This window comes from Cervus elaphus, unplaced genomic scaffold (assembly GCF_910594005.1).
Source record: "Cervus elaphus unplaced genomic scaffold, mCerEla1.1, whole genome shotgun sequence".
In the NCBI taxonomy this organism is placed as follows: domain Eukaryota; kingdom Metazoa; phylum Chordata; class Mammalia; order Artiodactyla; family Cervidae; genus Cervus; species Cervus elaphus.
In genome coordinates this window covers 74,671-91,250 of record NW_025316728.1, presented here as the reverse complement: position 1 = coordinate 91,250, position 16,580 = coordinate 74,671, and the positions used below count along the sequence as shown (strand labels likewise).

General features: G+C 49.1%; 1 protein-coding gene across 1 annotated transcript in view; it reads left to right on the top strand.

Annotated features, from left to right (window-relative positions):
* The window catches only part of LOC122691324 (proto-oncogene tyrosine-protein kinase receptor Ret-like), a 33,276-nt gene extending 23,265 nt beyond the window's left edge, over positions 1–10,011 (top strand). Inside the window, exons 12-19 of the mRNA XM_043897939.1 lie at positions 233–380; positions 1,801–1,908; positions 3,098–3,312; positions 3,395–3,517; positions 5,637–5,707; positions 6,978–7,115; positions 8,163–8,266; positions 9,740–10,011. Coding sequence (XP_043753874.1) covers positions 233–380; positions 1,801–1,908; positions 3,098–3,312; positions 3,395–3,517; positions 5,637–5,707; positions 6,978–7,115; positions 8,163–8,247 — 888 coding nt within the window. The 3' untranslated portion in view covers positions 8,248–8,266; positions 9,740–10,011. The remainder of the gene's footprint in view (positions 1–232; positions 381–1,800; positions 1,909–3,097; positions 3,313–3,394; positions 3,518–5,636; positions 5,708–6,977; positions 7,116–8,162; positions 8,267–9,739) is intronic.
* Positions 10,012–16,580: the final 6,569 nt, after the last annotated feature.

The following is a 16,580-nucleotide window of genomic DNA, read 5'->3' as shown; positions in this document are numbered from 1 at the left end:
AGTCCAGCCAGTCTGTGGCAACACCTGCCTTCCTGTGGGGGGACGCATCTTGTCATGGCACCTCAGGGCCTGACTGTGGGGTCTTGCCCTTGGACATGGTGACTGTCACCTGTCACTTCAGGTGACAGTCGGCCGTCTGCACATGGAGCTTGTCCGCCGGCTCTTGCCTTCTTCCTTTCTTCTTACCTTCGCCATCTCTCTTCCCTCTCTTTTTCCTTCAAACCCAATGTAGGAGGATCCCAAGTGGGAATTCCCACGGAAGAACTTGGTGCTTGGAAAAACTCTGGGAGAAGGTGAATTTGGAAAAGTGGTCAAGGCCACAGCCTTTCGGCTGAAAGGCAAAGCAGGGTACACGACTGTGGCTGTGAAGATGCTGAAAGGTACGTGCCCAGGCAGTACACAGGGGGCTCTGCCACTCACACCTGCGGGGGCCCCAGTGGGTGGATGAAGCCCTTATGACAGCCAGGACTCTGGCAATCAGCCTGCTGCCTCCTGAAGAACCAATACGCCTCCCCTGCTCTTCTTGAGTGGCTGCAGTCTAGGGACCTCCACCATGGATGATGTGGGCTGGTGTGGTCCCTGGAGAAGCAGGGTAAGACATTCCTCCCTTGAAAGCTTTCAGAGCCATGTTGCTTGTGTATCAATGTTGGGTAAAGATCCGAGTTTAAATTAAAAGCCCTTAAGTTCAAAACCGACAGCTCTCCCCACCTCAGTCTGCCCCATTAATTTCTTTCGCCAAGCGTCCACTGAGGTCCTGGTGAAGAGACCACCTGTAAGGACTGGCCCCTGTCCCCCAGGTCCCTGCCTTTCCCAGTCCCCATCCCCCCCAGCCCTTAGTGGGCCAGCACTGCCCCAGTCTTAGCACATGCTGGGTATCCTCACTGCTGCTTCTCAGCAGGGACTGGGTAGACAGTCCTCTGCCATGGCTGAGTTCTGCCTCAGCTTGACCAACTGAGGGCCCAGTGGCCATGTGATGGGCACATTTTAGGCTGATGCACTCTGATGTTCAGCAGTCGGGGAGCCATGCAGTGCCGGGTACTTTTGTGTACTTACCCAGGCCCTCAGACTGGGGTTGCCCCTTGTCTATGAGACCCCAGGCCCTAAGAGGGCACAGTGAGACTGGCCCTGGGTCACTCATGTGTGGTCCAAAGGGTTCCAATGCCCCATCTTGCAGCTGTCTTCTCATTTCCAGACAAGTCTACAGCCAGAGGCAGTGGCACAACTGGGCAGTGGGATGTGGGGCCATGACCCAGGAGGACAGTTGGCCAGGAGACCTCCACACCCAAGCTCCTGAGCACAACTATCTCTGCCCTTGGAAAACACACACTCAGCATGGCAAGACGACTTCTGTGAAGTCTCATGGCCTTCACCTTTCTCCAGGGCCTCACCCCCCTTTGCCAAGTGCTTGGTTGGCAGGTGTTTGGGGACACCAGGGAGTCCCTTTACCTCCCCAGAAGGGTTAATGAAGGGTTAACGCCACTGTCTTTGAGAGATGGTGATTGCAGGGAAATAATGCCATTTGCATGCATAGCCCAGCCCAGAAGGCTTTCCATGGAAAGACTCTGCTCACATGGAAGTGCGCTCCTCTGGTTCTTACTCCCTGTAGGCAATTGAGGCCGCTGTTGACCCTCCCATGGGCTGAGAGTAGCTCCAAGCAGTGAGGTCCTGGCAGGCCTCAGTCTGAACCTGAGTAGGATGTCTGGGAAGGAGACAAGTCTGTGTAGACCCCTCGTTTGCGCCTGTGACCCAGCATGGTGGTAGCAGGGACTTTGTGACCTGCTTTGTTTCTGTGCATTTCAGAGAATGCCTCCCCAAGCGAGCTGTGGGACCTGCTATCAGAGTTCAACCTCCTGAAGCAGGTCAACCACCCGCAAGTCATCAAGCTGTACGGGGCCTGCAGCCAGGATGGTAAGACCAGCCGGGGACTAGCAGCTGCTGGGCACAAGCCAGGGGCTCTGGGCTGCTCCATTCTGCATTCTCCCTCATCCCCATCCTTTTCTTCTCTGGCACCTGTCCTCTCTCTTCCTGGAAGCATGGTTTCTCTGGCTCTTGCCTGAAACTTGTGTGTCAGTGGACCATGAGGGCTGCCACAGGAGTGTTCCCTGGGGTCTCTGGCGACATCCTGGTTGTCAGCACCCTGCCCCAGGCTGAGCCCTTAAGACAGGGAAGTCCAGAGATGAGCAGTGTCTCCTGGGCACCTACTAGATATGCCATAACCTCCAGGTGATCTCAACCCCACCCCAGCCTGGGGTGGCAAAGGCAATGGCAGATCATTTTTCACATAAGAGCATTTTGCTCTATTAGTCTTCCAAAACTGCTTTGCCACCCTGGGGGCCTCCCACTTTGTGTGTGTGTGTGTGTGTGTGTGTGTGCATGTGCGCGTGGGTGCATGTGTATTTCGGGTGTGAGGGAGATGGGAGGCCGACAGGGAGAGAGCAGCAGGGGCACCAGTAGCACTCAGGGCCGGGCCTCGGGGAGGACTGTGGCCTGAGAGCAGGCAGGGCAGGGAGAGGGTGGCCAGGGGCAGTCCAGAACCTCTGCCTCCATCAGCTGTCCCCAGGCCATACTGTGGCAAGACCAGGGGTACAGAAAGTTCCTGACATCCGAGCAGCAGTGGTTATCTCCCAGGGCAGCTTCAAATGCAGTGACTGCTTGCCCTGGACACCCAGGAAAGAGGTTGTGGTCAACTGTCCAGGCAGCTGGCTTTGGAATCCAAAGCCCCTGCAAGATGGAGGAGCTTCCCAAGTGGCACTAGTGATAAAGAACCTGCCTGCCAATGCAGGAGATGTAAAAGACTTGGGTTCAATCCCTGAGTCAGGAAGATCCCTTGGAGGGGGACATGACAACCTACTCCACTCTTCTTGCCTGGAAAATCCCATGGACAGAGGAGCTTGGCAGGCTACAGTCTATAGGGTCACAAAGAGTCAGACATGACTGAAGTAACATAGTGCTGCAAGGTGGAGAGCAGAGTGATGGGAGAGTGAGCTGAGGCTTGAGTCCTCAGGCTGCTGGAAGCGATTGCCCCGTGCTGGCCCAACTTCTGCCTGCCCAGGGTCACCTAAGCAGCCAGCCCACGTACCTACTGCTCTGCCCCTAGGGCCACTGCTCCTCATCGTGGAGTATGCCAAGTACGGCTCCCTGCGGGGCTTCCTCCGAGAGAGCCGCAAGGCGGGACCTGGCTACGTGGGCAGCGGGGGCAGCCGCAACTCCAGTTACCTGGACAACCTGGAGGAGCAGGCCCTGACCATGGGCGACCTTGTCTCCTTTGCCTGGCAGATCTCACAAGGGATCCAGTACCTGGCTGAGATGAAGGTGCGTGCCGCCCCAGCCCCGCGCCCCCTCCGCCAGCGATTGGCCCGGGGTTCAGGGGTCCCTGCTGTTGTCTTTTCCACAGCTTGTCCATCGGGACTTGGCAGCCAGAAACATCCTGGTAGCCGAGGGCCACAGGATGAAAATCTCAGATTTTGGTCTGTCCCGAGATGTTTATGAAGAGGATTCCTACGTGAAGAGGAGCAAGGTACCAGGCTCTGGGGTGTGATGGCCTGAGGGCAGAGGGCATGGTCAGGGAGCCCACAGGGTGGGGACAGATTTTGATCTGAGGAAGATAAAGCGGGTTTTTAGAGTGCAAACTTCCAGTCCTCATCCCCGAACTCTTTCCTAGTCCTGGGTCCCCAGAGACCCAGAGCAGGACTCAGTCTTGAGCCTGTTCCTTCTCTTCCTCACAGCCACACGTGCTGTTTTGGAGCTCCCTGCTGGGAGTGGGGTTCCTGCAGCTTCTCTCACTTTTCATCACTATCACTTCTAAAGGTCACCCACCACTGCAGAAATAACAATCTTCTTGTCTGCAGTTGCTCCTCTCACTGCTGCAGAGTGAAGGTCACTGTTTTACTTTCTGTGTAACTTTAGTCCTTTGCTTGGGGAAAAGAAATGAATTAAACCCAAGCTTGCTAGTCATTCTTTACAGAAAGGATTGAACCACTTTACAGCAGGGTATGCTCCTGGTCCAAGGGCCTAGGAACGGCTGACTAAGTGAGTTTGGAAGGCAATCAGGAGGATCCTGGAGACAAAGTCCAGAGTTACAGTGTAGAGATTTGGGAAGCTTTTTCCAAGTCACTAAAACAGGTGGTTCGGGGACCTTCTTGGGAAACCTGGTTCCCTGGTATGGTCCCCTTCCCTGTGACATTGGTCTTGACTTTCTTGGTGCTGCTATCCTCCCAACCCCTTTCTAGTAGCCTCCCTGTGACAGACTAGACAGGGAAGATCACAGGCCCCCTCAAGACACACAGCTAAGCTGGCATTCAGAACAGATGCTGCTCAAAAAGAAAAACACAGAAAGCCACGACATACACTTCAGCTTTGCTCTGAGGGGCGAGTGAAGCCCAGGTGCTCCTGGGGCTGTGAGGATGACATTTGATTTCTTGTGGGGTTTCTGTTGTGACAGCACATCTTAGAAGTGCTGAAGGGGAAGTGGAGAGGGGTGCTCCCTACCCCGTGGAGGGGGCTGGATGGAACTTCCTGTTGATGCACTGGTCCTCGGGAAGGCCCTGTGTCACCCAGCAAGGAAGCACAAGGTGCCCAAGCTCGGCCCCTGAGAGCACAGCCTGCAGGTTGCATTGTTAGAAACACACACCCTCGAAGCAGTCACACTTCATGTAGGGTATGAATCCTAAATAGTACTTTAAAAAAAAAAAAAGAAGTACAATAAATGCATTAAAATCCAAAGCAAATGCCTTTTTTTTAATTGATTGTGCCTTGATGCTGACCTGTTTGTTGTTGTTTAATCGATCAGTCGTGTCTGACTCTTTGCGACCCATGGACTGTAGCCCAGCAGGATCCTCTGTCTATGGAATTCCCCAGGCAAGAATACTGGAGTGGGTTGCCATTTCCTCCTCCAGGGTATCTTCCTGACCCATGGATCAAACCCGCATCTCCTGCACTGCAGGTGGATTCTTTACCACTGAGCCACCAGGAAAGCCCGCTGATCTATTTGTACCAAAAAGCTATTTCTTAAGTTGCATTAGAAAGGATTTGTTAGGTTGAACTCCAGCCTCTCCATGGTGGAGGACAGTCTTTTAGAGGATGCTAAAAGGGCCCTGGGATAAAATAAGGGAAAAATCAGACTCAAGACACTCACATTGATTTCTTCGCTCAGAGCTTCTTAGAAAGGCCTTTAGTGTGTTCATTTGTGTCAGAAATTCCCAAGATGGAAACACTGGATGTTGGCTTCCCAGACCCCTTCACCCTCAGAAATCAGGGGAGATCTTGATGGAAGTGCTTCCAGCCTACCCACTGGGCAGCACCCAGGGTGCAGTGCCCCTGATCTCCCGAGAAGTGACCACAGTGGGGCCTGGCTTGCACTTAGCATCAATTCCTTGGGATGTGGTGCATGACCAGCACACCTTGTATAGCTGTGGGCAGGCCGACTGACTCCCTCGGGGGTCTCAGCCAAGCCTAGGAAGGCGGGGCTAGGACTCCAGCCCCTGTGAGGCTGGGCTGCTGGCCTCTACCCAGGAACACACTGGAGTCATTACTCAGTGTTCCCTAAGAGCTGAAAGAGCCTGAGATGTGTCCCCCACACACACCAGTTCCTAGGATCTCAGAGCAACGTTAATGCCTTTCTTTCACTCCTTCCTTAGGGTCGGATCCCAGTCAAGTGGATGGCCATTGAGTCCCTCTTTGATCATATCTACACCACCCAGAGTGATGTGTGAGTCTGGGTGTTGCCTTCCTGGGGTGGAGGTTACATGTATGCACCTGTCTGGGCAGCTCTGCTGGGGAACAGAGTTGCCCTGAGTCCCTGTCAGCTCATTCCAGCCGTCCAGAGTGACCTCCCCAAACTGGGGGGCTGTGGATGGGGAAGCTTTGTGTACTCACACAGCAAATGGCAAAGGCCCAGGCAGTAGTTCTGAGTGCCACGGTGGAATGCATGAGGATGTGAGCCATAGCTGCAGCCCCCTTGCCTCCCCCACCTCCCCTGCCCTCTCTTTGGACATCTCAGTGACACACAGTCCCAGCTGAACAGTTCCCTCTCTGTGAGCCTGAGTGTGAGCGGGCTTCAAGCAGGTCCCTGGAGACTGGTCCCCACCCAGAGACAGGTTTAGGGTGGAGTGACCTTGAATGGGTTTCCGGTACCCAAACTGCTCCAAGACCAAAACTCAAGTCTTCCAAGTCCAACTGCATTCTCAATTGTTTTGAAAACCACAACAGACTTGTTTCCAAATGTTCTGCTGTAAACAGCCTTGCATGTTTTAAATAAAGTAGGCTGTGAAAAGGCAATTCTTAAACAGTTTTAACAGCTGTGTTCTGATTACCAAGTGGACTGTAAAACAACTGGAAATGCAGGGGAAAGCATAATGAGACTAAAAGTCAATGGGGCCCCACCATCCCAAAATAACTACGGCCAGCACTCACAGGCCTTGCCTAGAGTTGTCCGTGGCATGCAGGCATTCTTTATTACTGTAAACAGGCTTGTGTGATAATGCTGTTTTGTGATGATTTTGTCCCCACTTGACAGTAAATTTTCCCTCACAGTTGATATTTTCCCATTGCAGTGTTTTTTCCTTTTAACATCTTATGAAAATTTCCAGGCACACAGAAAAGGTGAAGGGGTTTTGCAGAGTGCCCTGGTGCCCTGTGGCCTCAGTTTGACCTGCTTTTCACTGTGCTCATTTGCATTCCCTGTGCCGTCTCTGATGCTACAGAGCTTCACCTCAGGGGTCAGCCACCTGCCCTTTTTGGATATGGGGGCTGAGCTTGGGCAGCAGCTTGCCAGGGGGTTGGGGCAGGGCAGGCAGACACCTGGTCCCGCCTCCATTCCACTTCCATCTGTCTGGTCAGCCTAGGCTGAAACTGTGGGCACTTGGACCACTCTCTGTACAGGGAACTCGGGTCCTGTTGCTGCCCAGGGGGAGGATATCTGGGGCGCTGAGGATGCCACAGACTCAGTGCAGTCGCTCATTGGCCCTCTGGTTCTGCAGGTGGTCCTTTGGTGTCCTGCTGTGGGAGATTGTGACCCTGGGCGGCAACCCCTACCCTGGGATTCCTCCAGAGCGGCTCTTCAACCTTCTGAAGACAGACTATCGGATGGAGAGGCCAGACAACTGCAGCGAGGAGATGTGAGCATGCTTTCTCTGGTCCAGCCTCCCCAGCCACTGACACTCCAGGTTTTGGAGGGGTGGGGTCATGCACACTCATCCTTTCCCACTGCTGGGCAGCCCTGGGTGCCAGCCCTAGGCGAGCTGGGCAGCTGGAAGCAACGGGCTAAGACAAAGGCACAGATGACAGAGAACCACCCTTGGGCATGATGGCAGATGCTGGGGACCCAGATTCCACTGGGGGCTGGGTGGGCCTCCTGGGGGGACTTACAAGCTGAGGGGGAGCAGGACCCCAGGAGAGGTGGTGGAAGGATGAGGGAGCAGCTTCAGTCTAAGGCTAGAGACCTGTCCCAGGATGCTTGGGGAGGGGCAGGTAATTCAGAATGGCCCCAGGGGTACATACAGGGGAGCGCCCAAGTGGAGACACCAAGGCAGACAAAGAGCAGGCAGATGGCACCTGGACTTCAGCTTGAGGGCACCAGAATCTTCTCATCAAATGGTGGTTCCATCAGATGATCCTTGGAGAACAGGTTGAGAACACATGAGAAGGGGGTCATCCATAGTTAGACACACACTGGTCCATTCATTCTACAAAGTCTGTCATGCACCTGCCATGTGCCTGGCTCAGGGCTGTGGGAGTGCAAGGGTGAGTAGGTGCTGCCTCCCTGGGCACCCTAGACTGGCAGGCACAGGCCCAGCACTCACCCACAAGGTGGCCCCTGCAGCCCTGCCAGAGCCCCAGGGGAGGGAGGGAGGGAGGTGCAAGACAGAGTGTGCTTGGCAGGTTTTTGTGTTCATACACAGTTCATCCTTCATAAGAGTTTTAAGGACTGGCATTTCTGCGTTAGCTGCCATAACAAGCATGGCTGGACCACAGCGCCAGACACTGTGAGCCCCTGCTGACCCATCATACCCTGGCCCAACTCAGAGAAGGATGTCAGTGACACAGGAACAGCTTTGGGATTTTGGACCAGAGCCTCTGGGGCCCAGGTGCACTGTACTGGGTGTGGTGGTTGTGACTGGGCAATCCTTGCTGGATTGTCACCACCCACCTGTTTGTCTCACCAGGTACAGTCTAATGCTGCAGTGCTGGAAGCGGGAACCAGACAAGAGGCCAGTGTTTGCCGACATCAGCAAAGACCTAGATATCTAAGATGATGGTTAAGAGCAGAGTGAGTACCCGGAGCCAATCCCTGGTGCCACTTCCCTCACCCCAGTTCATGGAATTCCCAATACAAAGGCAGAGTGCGGCTGTGCAGAGTGAGATGGTCATGTCGTCTCCTGGTAGGGGGCAGGGCAGACTGGGGGCAGGGGGCGGGGCGGGCACGAACCTTTATCCTTAATCCAGGCCTCTTGGACTTCTTGAAATTAGGGAGAAACCAGGATTTTTACCTTGACACTTAGGAAGAGCCCTCCACAGACAGGGGTGGGAAGAAGATATGCCAAAGCCAAACAAAATTATTTTCAATAATGGAACTTGAGGAAGTAAAGTTGGAATGAATGTGTCCTAAATTCAGATTCTATGAAGGGTCTGGCTAGGGGTGGGAAGTGAAGGGAGCAGTGGAAACTGTGACAAATAGTAACCTACCAGCTGGCTCTGAAGGACCTGTTACCATAGACAATGTAACCTGTAGGAATAAGAGTGCCAGCATGCCAGGGCTTTTTAAGGGATGTTTATGTTTCCCAGTTTTTATAGCAATTTCCAAAAGCTCAGTGTGGGCCAAACAACATATCTGTGTGCCTCCAGTTTACAACTCTAGGTGATAGAGGAAATCAACACAGTTTTCACTAATATTGATTGGGCAATGGGCTGCCTCCTGTATTCTGCCTTAGATGCTGGGGATGCAAGTAAAGAAAATAGACACAGACCTTGCTTGCCCTCTGGTGGTTTCATCCTTAAATTGACACAGTTACTGAAAGTTGTCATTTCTCCAAACATGGAAGGCAAGATGCATGGACTGGGCCCCTTGGAATAAAACCCAACCTTGGTGTATCGTTTGGGCACATCCTATGATTTGCCCTAAACAGAGGTAATAGCTGATGCCTACAAACAGCTTTCCTAGAACAGTGCTGAGAACCAGCCAGAAACACACTGGAAGCATTCTTGACACCTTTAACCAGGGCAGTGGAAGTAGCCGGTCCTCACAAATCATCCTGCTTGGGAGCTGAAGCCTCTAGCAGCATCTTATGCAAAACCCACACCGATGACTCAGATTTCTTGGTCCTGACTTGATATTGGAGATGGCAGGAGTGCCTGGAGGGAAGCCAGAAAGTGTGGAGCAGATGGGGAATGTGTCTTGGCCTTCCCACATGAGTCACGGGACTGCAATCCCAGAGCCTCAGGTTTTATAAACAGGCCTGTTCTCCAGTGCTGGGCCTGGTGCCCCTAGCGCTGCAGAGAGAGGACCAGAACAATGAGGGAACACATTTCTGCCTCCAAGAGGTGATTTTCTGTGATGAGGACCAGAGGCTGGGGGAACTCATGCTGACAGACCTGGCCAGGGGCTCAGATCTGGCGAGAGGTTGATAGGTGCGGGGTGGGACTCGGCTGGGGCTTCTGCTATCAGGCAGGGCGGGGGTGGGGAGGGGTGGGCATGTCCAGCAATGACCTGCTCCAGGAGTGACCAGGTCTCTCTCCCTTCCAGGACTACTTGGACCTGGCCGTGTCCACCCCATCCGACTCACTGTTGTATGATGATGGCCTGTCAGAGGAGGAGACACCCCTGGGGGACTGTAATAATGTTCCCCTCCCTCGCACCCTCCCCTCCACATGGATTGAAAACAAACTCTATGGTAGAATTTCACATGCATTTACTAGATTCTAGCCACGTTGTTCCTGCTCTCTGCACTGTCCTTACTCTCTGTAATGCTTTTTAAGAGTGTTTCTGGTTTGAATGAAACCAAAGTCTGCTCTGAACCTTTTTGTTTGTAAATGTCTGACTTTGCATCCATTTACATTTAGGCATTTTTTTTAAAACTATGTTTTTTTTAAAGGATGTGAAAATATGTGTGATGATCACATTGCCCAGCAGCTTAAGATGATAGAGGAGAGGGCGGGGCAGAACTCTCAGGGGATTTTTTTTTTTTTGGCTCCTCGCATTTTTCACACCTTTTCATGCTCCTCGCATTTTTCACACCTTTTCATGCTCCTCGTCTTTTTTTTTTTTTTTTTGCTCCTCGTATTTTTCTCCCCTTTTCCTGCTCCTGGGATTTTTCACACTTTTCTTGCTCCTCGTATTTTCACACTTTTGATGCTCCTGTTATTTTTCACACTTTTCTGCTCCTTGTATTTTTCTGTTTTTTTTTTTTTTTTTTTGCTCTTCGTATTTTTCTCCCCTTTTCCTGCTCCTGGGATTTTTCACACTTTTCTTGCTCCTCGTATTTCCACACTTTTGATCCTCCTCTTATTTTCCCCCCTTGTCTGCTCCTCGTATTTTTCTTTTTTTTTGCTCCTCGTATTCTTCTCCCCTTTTTCTTCTCCTCGTGTTTTTCCCGCTTTTCTTGCTCCTCGTATTTCCACACTTTTGATCCTCCTCTTATTTTCCCCCCTTGTCTGCTCCTCGTATTTTTCTTTTTCTTTTTTTTTTTTTGCTCCTCGTATTCTTCTCCCTTTTTTCTTCGCCTCGGGTTTTTCAAACCTTTCTTGTTCCTCGTATTTCCACACTTTTGATCCTCCTCTTATTTTTCCCCCTTTTCTGCTCCTCTTTTTTTTTTTTTTTTTTTTTTTTTCGCTCCTCGTATTGTTCTCCCCTTTTTCTTCTCCTCGTGTTTTTCCCACTTTTCCTGCTCCTCGTATTTCCACACTTTTGATCCACCTCTTATTTTCCCCCCTTTTCTGCTCCTCGTATTTTTCTTTTTTTTTTTGCTCCTCGTATTGTTCTCCCCTTTTTCTTCTCCTCGTGTTTTTCCCACTTTTCTTGCTCCTCGTATTTCCACACTTTTGATCCTCCTCTTATTTTCCCCCCTTGTCTGCTCCTCGTATTTTTCTTTTTCTTTTTGCTCCTCGTATTGTTCTCCCCTTTTTCTTCTCCTCGTGTTTTTCCCACTTTTCGTGCTCCTCGTATTTCCACACTTTTGATCCTCCTCTTATTTTTCCCCCTTGTCTGCTCCTCGAATTTTTCTTTTCTTTTTTTTTTTGCTCCTCGTATTGTTCTCCCCTTTTTCTTCTCCTCGTGTTTTTCCCACTTTTCTTGCTCCTCATATTTCCACACTTTTGATCCTCCTCTTATTTTCCCCCCTTTTCTGCTCCTCGTATTTTCTTTTTTTTTTTTTTTGCTCCTCGTATTGTTCTCCCCTTTTGCGTCTCCTCGTGTTTTTCCCACTTTTCTTGCTCCTCGTATTTCCACACTTTTGATCCTCCTCTTATTTTTCCCCCTTGTCTGCTCCTTGACTTTTTCTTTTCTTTTTTTTTTTGCTCCTCGTATTGTTCTCCCCTTTTTCTTCTCCTCGTGTTTTTCCCATTTTTCTTGCTCCTCGTATCTCCACACTTTTGATCCTCCTCTTATTTTCCCCCATTGTCTGCTCCTCGTATTTTTCTTTTTTTTTTTTGCTCCTCGTATTGTTCTCCCCTTTTTCTTCTCCTCGTGTTTTTCCCACTTTTCTTGCTCCTCGTATTTCCACACTTTTGATCCTCCTCTTATTTTCCCCCCTTGTCTGCTCCTCGTATTTGTCTTTTATTTTTATTTTTTTGCTCCTCGTATTGTTCTCCACTTTTTCTTCTCCTCGTGTTTTTCACACTTTTCTTGCTCCTCGTATCTCCACACTTTTGATCCTCCTCTTACTTTCCCCCCTTGTCTGCTCCTCAAATTTTTCTTTTCTTTTTTTTTTTGCTCCTCGTATTGTTCTCCACTTTTTCTTCTCCTCGTGTTTTTCCCACTTTTCTTGCTCCTCGTATTTCCACACTTTTGATCCTCCTCTTATTTTTCCCCCTTGTCTGCTCCACGTATTTTTCTTTTTCTTTTTTTTTTTTGCTCCTCGTATTGTTCTCCCCTTTTTCTTCGCCTCGGGTTTTTCACACCTTTCTTGTTCCTCGTATTTCCACACTTTTGATCCTCCTCTGATTTTCCCCCGTTGTCTGCTCCTCGTTTTTGTCTTTTGCTTTTTTTTTCTTGCTCCTCTTATTCTTCTCCCCTGTTTCATTGCCTCGGGTTTTTCACACTGCTCTTGCTCCTCGTAGTGCCACACTTTTGATCCTCCTCTGATTTTCCCCCCTTGTCTGCTCCTCGTTTTTGTATTTTGCTTTTTTTTTCTTGCTCCTCCTATTCTTCTCCCCTGTTTCTTCACCTCGGGTTTTTCACACTGCTCTTGCTCCTCGTAGTGGCATACTTTTCATCCTCCTCTGATTTTCCCCCCTTGTCTGCTCCTCGTTTTTGTCTTTTGCTTTTTTTTTCTTGCTCCGCGTATTCTTCTCCCCTGTTTCTTCGCCTCGGGTGTTTCACACTGCTATTGCTCCTCGTAGTGGCGTACTGTTGATCCTCCTCTGATTTTCGCCCCTTGTGTTCTCCTCGTTTTTGTATTTTGCTTTTTTTTTCTTGCTCCCCGTATTCTTCTCCCCTGTTTCTTCGCGTCGGGTTTTTCACACTGCTCTTGCTCCTTGTAGTGCCACACTTTTGATCCTCCTCTGATTTTCGCCCCTTGTGTTCTCCTCGTTTTTGTATTTTGCTTTTTTTTTCTTGCTCCTCGTATTCTTCTCCCCTGTTTCTTCGCATCAGCGTTTTCACACTTCTCTTGCTCCGGGTAGTGCCACACTTTTGATCCTCCTCTGATTTTCGCCCCTTGTGTTCTCCTCGTTTTTGTATTTTGCTTTTTTTTTCTTGCTCCTCGTATTCTTCTCCCCTGTTTCTTCACGTCGGGTTTTTCACACTTCTCTTGCTCCTCGTAGTGCCATACTGTTGATCCTCCTCTGATTTTCGCCCCTTGTGTTCTCCTCGTTTTTGTATTTTGCTTTTTTTTTCTTGCTCCTCGTATTCTTCTCCCCTGTTTGTTCGCCTCGAGTTTTTCACACTTCTCTTACTCCACGTAGTGGCATACTGTTGATCCTCCTCTGATTTTCGCCCCTTGTGTTCTCCTCGTTTTTGTATTTTGCTTTTTTTTTCTTGCTCCTCGTATTCTTCTCCCCTGTTTCTTCGCATCAGCATTTTCACACTTCTCTTACTCCACGTAGTGGCATACTGTTGATCCTCCTCTGATTTTCGCCCCTTGTGTTCTCCTCGTTTTTGTATTTTGCTTTTTTTTTCTTGCTCCTCGTATTCTTCTCCCCTGTTTCTTCGCCTCGGGTTTTTCACACTTCTCTTGCTCCTCGTAGTGGCATACTGTTGATCCTCCTCTGATTTTCGCCCCTTGTGTTCTCCTCGTTTTTGTATTTTGCTTTTTTTTTCTTGCTCCTCGTATTCTTCTCCCCTGTTTCTTCGCCTCGGGTTTTTCACACTTCTCTTACTCCACGTAGTGGCATACTGTTGATCCTCCTCTGATTTTCGCCCCTTGTGTTCTCCTCGTTTTTGTATTTTGCTTTTTTTTTCTTGCTCCTCGTATTCTTCTCCCCTGTTTCTTCGCCTCGGGTTTTTCACACTTCTCTTGCTCCTCGTAGTGGCATACTGTTGATCCTCCTCTGATTTTCGCCCCTTGTGTTCTCCTCGTTTTTGTATTTTGCTTTTTTTTTCTTGCTCCTCGTATTCTTCTCCCCTGTTTCTTCGCCTCGGGTTTTTCACACTTCTCTTACTCCACGTAGTGGCATACTGTTGATCCTCCTCTGATTTTCGCCCCTTGTGTTCTCCTCGTTTTTGTATTTTGCTTTTTTTTTCTTGCTCCTCGTATTCTTCTCCCCTGTTTCTTCGCCTCGGGTTTTTCACACTTCTCTTGCTCCTCGTAGTGGCATACTGTTGATCCTCCTCTGATTTTCGCCCCTTGTGTTCTCCTCGTTTTTGTATTTTGCTTTTTTTTTCTTGCTCCTCGTATTCTTCTCCCCTGTTTCTTCGCCTCGGGTTTTTCACACTTCTCTTACTCCACGTAGTGGCATACTGTTGATCCTCCTCTGATTTTCGCCCCTTGTGTTCTCCTCGTTTTTGTATTTTGCTTTTTTTTTCTTGCTCCTCGTATTCTTCTCCCCTGTTTCTTCGCCTCGGGTTTTTCACACTTCTCTTACTCCACGTATTGCCACACTTTTGTTCCTCCTCTGATTTTCGCCCCTTGTGTGCTCCTCGTTTTTGTATTTTGCTTTTTTTTTCTTGCTCCTCGTATTCTTCTCCCCTGTTTCTTCGCCTCAGGTTTTTCACACTTCTCTTACTCCACGTAGTGCCACACTGTTGATCCTCCTCTGATTTTCGCCCCTTGTGTTCTCCTCGTTTTTGTATTTTGCTTTTTTTTTCTTGCTCCTCGTATTCTTTTCCCCTGTTTCTTCGCCTCGGGTTTTTCACACTTCTCTTACTCCACGTAGTGCCACACTTTTGATCCTCCTCTGATTTTCGCCCCTTGTGTTCTCCTCGTTTTTGTATTTTGCTTTTTTTTTCTTGCTCCTCGTATTCTTCTCCCCTGTTTCTTCGCCTCGGGTTTTTCACACTTCTCTTACTCCACGTAGTGGCATACTGTTGATCCTCCTCTGATTTTCGCCCCTTGTGTTCTCCTCGTTTTTGTATTTTGCTTTTTTTTTCTTGCTCCTCGTATTCTTCTCCCCTGTTTCTTCGCCTCGCGTTTTTCACACTTCTCTTACTCCACGTAGTGGCATACTGTTGATCCTCCTCTGATTTTCGCCCCTTGTGTTCTCCTCGTTTTTGTATTTTGCTTTTTTTTTCTTGCTCCTCATATTCTTCTCCCCTGTTTCTTCGCCTCGGGTTTTTCACACTTCTCTTACTCCACGTAGTGGCATACTGTTGATCCTCCTCTGATTTTCGCCCCTTGTGTTCTCCTCGTTTTTGTTTTTTGCTTTTTTTTTCTTGCTCCTCGTATTCTTCTCCCCTGTTTCTTCGCCTCGGGTTTTTCACACTTCTCTTACTCCACGTAGTGGCATACTGTTGATCCTCCTCTGATTTTCGCCCCTTGTGTTCTCCTCGTTTTTGTATTTTGCTTTTTTTTTCTTGCTCCTCGTATTCTTCTCCCCTGTTTCTTCGCCTCGGGTTTTTCACACTTCTCTTACTCCACGTATTGCCACACTTTTGTTCCTCCTCTGATTTTCGCCCCTTGTGTGCTCCTCGTTTTTGTATTTTGCTTTTTTTTTCTTGCTCCTCGTATTCTTCTCCCCTGTTTCTTCGCCTCGGGTTTTTCACACTTCTCTTACTCCACGTAGTGCCACACTTTTGATCCTCCTCTGATTTTCGCCCCTTGTGTTCTCCTCGTTTTTGTATTTTGCTTTTTTTTTCTTGCTCCTCGTATTCTTCTCCCCTGTTTCTTCGCCTCGGGTTTTTCACACTTCTCTTACTCCACGTAGTGGCATACTGTTGATCCTCCTCTGATTTTCGCCCCTTGTGTTCTCCTCGTTTTTGTATTTTGCTTTTTTTTTCTTCCTCCTCGTATTCTTCTCCCCTGTTTCTTCGCCTCGCGTTTTTCACACTTCTCTTACTCCACGTAGTGGCATACTGTTGATCCTCCTCTGATTTTCGCCCCTTGTGTTCTCCTCGTTTTTGTATTTTGCTTTTTTTTTCTTGCTCCTCATATTCTTCTCCCCTGTTTCTTCGCCTCGGGTTTTTCACACTTCTCTTACTCCACGTAGTGGCATACTGTTGATCCTCCTCTGATTTTCGCCCCTTGTGTTCTCCTCGTTTTTGTATTTTGCTTTTTTTTTCTTGCTCCTCGTATTCTTCTCCCCTGTTTCTTCGCCTCGGGTTTTTCACACTTCTCTTACTCCACGTAGTGGCATACTGTTGATCCTCCTCTGATTTTCGCCCCTTGTGTTCTCCTCGTTTTTGTATTTTGCTTTTTTTTTCTTGCTCCTCGTATTCTTCTCCCCTGTTTGTTCGCCTCGAGTTTTTCACACTTCTCTTACTCCACGTAGTGGCATACTGTTGATCCTCCTCTGATTTTCGCCCCTTGTGTTCTCCTCGTTTTTGTATTTTGCTTTTTTTTTCTTGCTGCTCGTATTCTTCTCCCCTGTTTCTTCGCCTCGGCTTTTTCACACTTCTCTTACTCCACGTAGTGCCATGCTTTTGATCCTCCTCTGATTTTCGCCCCTTGTGTTCTCCTCATTTTTGTATTTTGCTTTTTTTTTCTTGCTCCTCGTATTCTTCTCCCCTGTTTCTTCGCCTCGGGTTTTTCACACTTCTCTTACTCCACGTAGTGGCATACTGTTGATCCTCCTCTGATTTTCGCCCCTTGTGTTCTCCTCGTTTTTGTATTTTGCTTTTTTTTTCTTGCTCCTCGTATTCTTCTCCCCTGTTTCTTCGCCTCGGGTTTTTCACACTTCTCTTACTCCACGTAGTGGCATACTGTTGATCCTCCTCTGATTTTCGCCCCTTGTGTTCTCCTCGTTTTTGTATTTTGCTTTTTTTTTCTTGCTCC